A 5722-nucleotide genomic window follows, 5' to 3' on the forward strand; every position below is an offset into this window, starting at 1 on the left:
CCATCTGTATATTCCGAAGTAGTTTTCATCAAAAAGCTGCCTGTAATTGCAAAAGCATTATTGTGACACTTGAGGGTCCAAAAGCTCTGTAAAGGTTGCTGTGTGCATTACTGCATTTATTAAGTGGCTTACATGAACACTCTGATGCTTATCTCTCCAGCAGGCTTTTAACTCTTCAAATCACCTCAATTCACACTGCAGGATACAAGTTCTATTAAACTGCATTTTAAGTTCATGTATTTTAACCAACACTCCTCCACCTGCAATAGCACATGCACTCAAAACCCCCGTTTTCATTTTTAACTTTCTTAAAACCCCTAAACCCAAATACCTGAGCGTTCGCTCAGATGACTGACACCTCAAGCCTATGAGGCTGACAGTTCATTACAGACAAAGCAGTACTTCTTCAGCATTAATATGAAGGTACCTCACTGACAAACTCCCATGGCTCTCTGCAAACTGGTCACTAATTCTTATATTAGAGCAAGTGTATTTGCAATTAGAAAGAACAAAGCAGAACTAACTAGAAGAGATTTCAACTGTGTTTGTGTTACGAAAATTGTACAGACTGACTGTTGGCACTGAAAAAACACATCCATGAACTTTCACAAATTTTACATTATTTGCATTGTCAAACCCAAGGAGCCTCAGGAGTGAGTTACAAGACTGTCTCTGAGATCCTGTGATCACTGGTTTACATGCCATTCTGACACAACTCTTCTCATTCCTTCTGATTATCCTTTAAAACACAATTCACCCCGTTCACTGCGAGTATTTTAAAAGAAGTTCCTCTCTGCACCTTATTTTTGAAATATCTTGTCCACATACACATTTGTTTCTGACAACTCCCTCAACTTCTCTCTGCTGCTTCATCTTCCATTCTCCAAATCTCAGTCTGCTCCTGGTCATGTCCTTGCAGACACAGAGCTGTCAGCCAAAACAACAGTAAAAACCTTAACACCACGGAGACAGAAGTCCACTTCTTGGCTCTTCTTCCCTCCTCTTCCACTCCCCACAGAAGGGAGAAAGCATTCCCATCCTGTTTTCTCCTTCCTTGAACAACTGTGGGTAAATTCATAAACCTGGTCATGCTAAAACCCTCCAGCTGTGAATTCCCTGGAGGTCACCACGTTCTGACCATGACTATCGATCTTGCTGCATCTCACCATATACAGTCAGAGATTGAGCCTTTCCTACCCATCTGGCCAAACTGCCGCCAGTCTTGCGACCCAGCTACTGTAGCATTTGTTTACTCTGGCCTTAACAACAACTACTCAGCTCTCCCATTTTCATGCAGAAAGTCATCAAGAAGACCACTCTCGTGGCTCATCATCTTGGTCACATTATTTTTTCCTTGTCTCCCCTCACTTTTTCCCTTTTTCTGTTAGGACAAACAGAAAAACCAGACCTCCACCTCCCGAGCTTTCACCACCTACCAGCCCTCATTTCACTGATGTGTCAGCTGCAGTCTCTCACACAAAAACCAATCTTCATTCTGAATCGTGAGACGATACGGAATGCTTCAAATAAAGAAGTCACGTAGTATGCTGTTAACACTTCAGAGCTCACCAGCTGCTTGTTCACTTAAGTCTATGATGATACAGTGCTGTCATACCGGCAGAAAGATACATGTGCCTTCTCTTCAAAACATCCTCATTTCTCCCAAGGCTTAGGAAAAGGTAACTAAAAGCCTAACAGTTTTAGGAGATTCCTTCCCAAGAACAGCCTGAAATAGCTTTCCCTTCTAGCAAAAAAAGCTGACCACCTCATATCTTAATTCCTTCTTCCTTTCACAAAACAAAAGCACTCTTCTGCAAGTCACAGAACACTGGCTGTTACCAAAGCACCAGCCTATTAACAGACACAGCACTGTGGGAAAGGTGTGAGCATCACCTATTGAGGCAAGTGTTTTGATATTCCACCCACAAAGAGGTGAGAAAGAGCCGGGTATGGTGAAGGCTTACAGTAACTCATATGCCAATGTTAAATACAAAAATCAGTCCACTCCAGACTAATGCGGAAGTCTCCATTTGCACACTGCCTACAGTACAGAACCAAGTCCATGGGCTCAAACTGAAGCACAGCGGGTGTATCTCTACACCCACAGTCACCACTGGCATTAGCACCAGCTTGGACTCCTCTTGTTATTTTTCCAGGGCCAATCTTCAGCTGAATTAGTGAGATGATTCAGTTCAGCCTACTAAGGCAAGGGCAAGAGTGGCTTAGCCACAGGTTACATTTACTGTTTAAAAAAATAACAGAACATTATCAACTGAAAACCTGGTAGTTAGCAGATCCAGATGTTGCACTGTGCTGTACGTTCATATCACACTACAAAAAGGCCAACTTGCGTGAAAGTCACAATGGCACTAGAGAGCTTCACTGGACACACAGGAGATCAGGCTTACTTTTTCATCTGTCTTGTCTCCCACACATGCTTCAAAGGATAGCACTAAAAGGAACACTGCAGCAAGCATGTGTGACAGATACTAATCTACCATGACATCCCAATCTCCAATAGCTAAACACTGAAACCTAAAAGCTATCATTCCTCCTGTATTTTTGCTGGAATTGTAAAAGCAGCAACAGATTACCTATCTACATAAAAACCCCAAGCCATTTTTAATTCTGCTCAACTTTCATAATGCAGTAGCCCCCTTGCACAGGGTGAGAATGATTACATATTGTTAATTTCTTTTAAATTTGTTTTCATTTTTTGGCATCTCAGTTACAATCAATGGCCTTTTTTCTTTATAAAATGTAGCAGGGACAAAATCAGTTTCTGACCATGCTTTTTGCATGCCTTTTGTATGTCTGTCATTCGCATCTTTTCTTTAAAAAAAAAAAAAAGCAGAGTTTTCTACTTTTCAGATAGAAATAAAGAATAAAAAAAGAAGGAAAACTAAGCTTTCATTCTCCTTTTGTGGGCAAAATGAACAATGTTGCAGAAAGAGTAATAGGTGGAATCACTAGTGTTACAACTTTTAAAGTTATTTTTTTGCATTCTAACACTGTACTAGACCCCCCCGGTCCCCAAAGCACAGCTGCTGCAGAGTACACGGTTCTGCTCTCAGAGAAACGAAACCCATCACTTTTCAAGATGAAACAGCTATTGTTTAAATATAACAGAACATATCATTTTATATTTAATGTTTCCTAATTAGCATCTGTCAAATTAACAGTGCTGTATCCACATGCTATACGCAACAGCAAGGAAAAAGTAAGTGAAGAAATGTTGGGTTCACTGTATATAGCGGATCCAACACTGCCCAAAGAGCAGCAGGCACAAGGCAGAGGAGATCAGGACGTGCACCACCGGGTTTCCTGCTCCTCAAGAGTACTTACTTGTATACTAACACTGAAAAGCACCATGACTAATAAGCTGTGATATACAACTGCAGAGAGCACAAAGTTAAAGCTCAACACAAACTGATGGCCTAGCAAAGACTGCTTTGGGGGGGGACTGGGATGTGGTGGTGTGTGAAGAGATTTAAAAAAAAAAAAAAAAAAAATCACTATACATATAAGAGGCCAATTTTAACTGAGTGCATCAGGTTGCCCCAATTCTGACCTCTGTCAAGTACTGCTTTGCAGACCCACTGCAAACACTACACAGAGCACCAACAGGTAAGGCACAGCTATACTCTGAAAAGTACGTAATATGCCCTGAGGAGTCACTAAGTGAGACTTAAGTGGTCCCTCCCTAACTGCCAAACTCGCCAACTACCTTCCTTTTTGAGGACCTCGATGTTTTGCATCACAAGTAAGGGGCTGCAAAGTGCAGACACCTTTTGCTATATTCGTGAAACTTATTTTGATGCTAGCATCATCCCTGAAATGTTTCCTTGGTCAAGCCTCCAGGCTTTTGAGAATATGTAAAACCTTGCTCTCGGCTTCACAAACACACCAAAGCCCACTGCCTGCTGCTGCGTTTGGGTTGCCTGGTTGGTGCGTTGGGGAGGAGTGGGCAAAAGAAGGTGCCAACAATGCTCCAGAGAAATGTAGTTTCTGTAATGACTGAAGTTACTGGATAGAAGAGTTCTACTTGTGCATAGTCAAATGTACAAAGCTAGAAAACACAAAAATTAATCTTAAAAAATCTGTCAGTTTTCACAGCCAACCTCGAACTTCAAAAACAGAATAAACATTTAAAATACCAAAGCTAAAATTATATGCATGCATGAGAACATTACCCAGAGAAATTCTGACATCAGAGAAATATATTAATCAATGACTGAAAAGCACTTATCCAAAGAGGAAACAAATAAGCAGATGAAGTTTACAGTTAGAAGATTTGATTCTTTTAAACTATAAGGTCTTAACAACATAAGGTTTGACTTAATTTGTTTTTCCCCACTCATATAAAACCAAAATTCAGATTTAATCTAGGGGGCAAAAATTACTAAACTATACATTGTCTTGAAATCCTCAAAACACTGACTTCCATTTCAACTGACTCAACTGCTGTTCCGTTTCTAGTAAGTAATTCAAGTTCTGTGATAATTCAACTGCCGAGATTCTTCCTTACCAGGCTAAAGATCTGCCCTATTACCTAATGATGTTTCCCACAAGAACCAGGGAGATTGCTTGCTATCATGTTGTCTTTCTGCAACATTTGTCACCAACATTTAGAATACCTCGCATTTTCTGAAAAAAGAAATCAGACACTTATCTACACAACATTAAAAGATCATCCAAATGTAACGGTGTCGGATGCAGGGCAATAATATCACATGAAGTGGCAGAAAATTACCATCCTCGGGTTTGGTCAATGCCTTCAGCAATGAAGTCAGCAGGGAAAGCCTCTTCAAGTTCTTTTTTGTTTTCAAATGGATAATGGACCTGTGCATAAGGCATGCTTCCACTCTCAAACCAGCAATCAAACACTTCAGGGACCCGATGCAGCAAGCCCTTGCCACAGTGTGAAGGGATAGTTAGGTGATCAATACTATGGGAAAGAAAAAGATTGACAAATTCTAAACAAGAATTAGCACAAAAAGTTAACGTTATGCTTGCACATGAGGTGAGACAGGAGTTTTGGATTTAATTTTAATGATTCTTCAAAAGGCCAGCATTTCCTTTGATAATTTTTATAATTTAAAGCTATTTTAGAGAATTTTTTGCATTAACACTGTCTAAGGCAGAAGAAAGGAGAATTTATACATATTAATCACAAGTCCTTTTACTACTTTTCTCTTTTCCCTTAATGTTTCTCAAGATTTGGGCAAAGAAAACCAGTAATTCTTATGTCTACTCAACTACTGTTAATAACTAGTTAACAGTCCCTGTGACCAACCTTTCTCGATGGAGATCAGTGACTTTCACTCCAGACAGCTCTTCCAGTTCTGCCATTGAACCAATACAAACTACCTGGAAGAAAAACCCAAGAAGTTTAGTCAGTTATTTGCATACGCTAGCCATTTTTATTTTTTTTAAACACTAGAGAGGAGACTTGTAGCTGATACAGCTCAAAAGCCAACAAAAATTTTCTACAAGGTTCCCTTCCTCAAATCTAACAAAGCAGCAAAAGATGTTAGAAACCACTGCTCTGATTTAATGCAATTCATGTCAGAATGATCAGAAACTACAAGGAATAAGCATGTTGTCAGATATCAAAAAAAGGTGGGAATTTGCTGGTGGTTTGTTGGTTGGTTGGGTTTGGTTTTGGGTTTTTTTCCCCTCCAAACAACCCACAACAAAATCGCCCCTGAAAATTCAATGA

At 40.0% G+C, this 5722-nt stretch overlaps 1 protein-coding gene across 1 annotated transcript in view; it reads right to left on the reverse strand.

Moving 5' to 3' along the window:
* Window positions 1-5370, reverse strand: part of IARS (isoleucyl-tRNA synthetase) — a gene marked incomplete at its 5' end in the record, with an annotated part of 52307 nt that extends 46937 nt beyond the window's left edge. The window contains 2 exons of the mRNA XM_010151048.1: window positions 4754-4948; window positions 5297-5370. Coding sequence (XP_010149350.1) covers window positions 4754-4948; window positions 5297-5370 — 269 coding nt within the window. The remainder of the gene's footprint in view (window positions 1-4753; window positions 4949-5296) is intronic.
* Window positions 5371-5722: the final 352 nt, after the last annotated feature.

This window comes from Eurypyga helias, unplaced genomic scaffold (assembly GCF_000690775.1).
Source record: "Eurypyga helias isolate BGI_N326 unplaced genomic scaffold, ASM69077v1 scaffold15254, whole genome shotgun sequence".
NCBI classification, from domain to species: Eukaryota; Metazoa; Chordata; class Aves; order Eurypygiformes; family Eurypygidae; genus Eurypyga; species Eurypyga helias.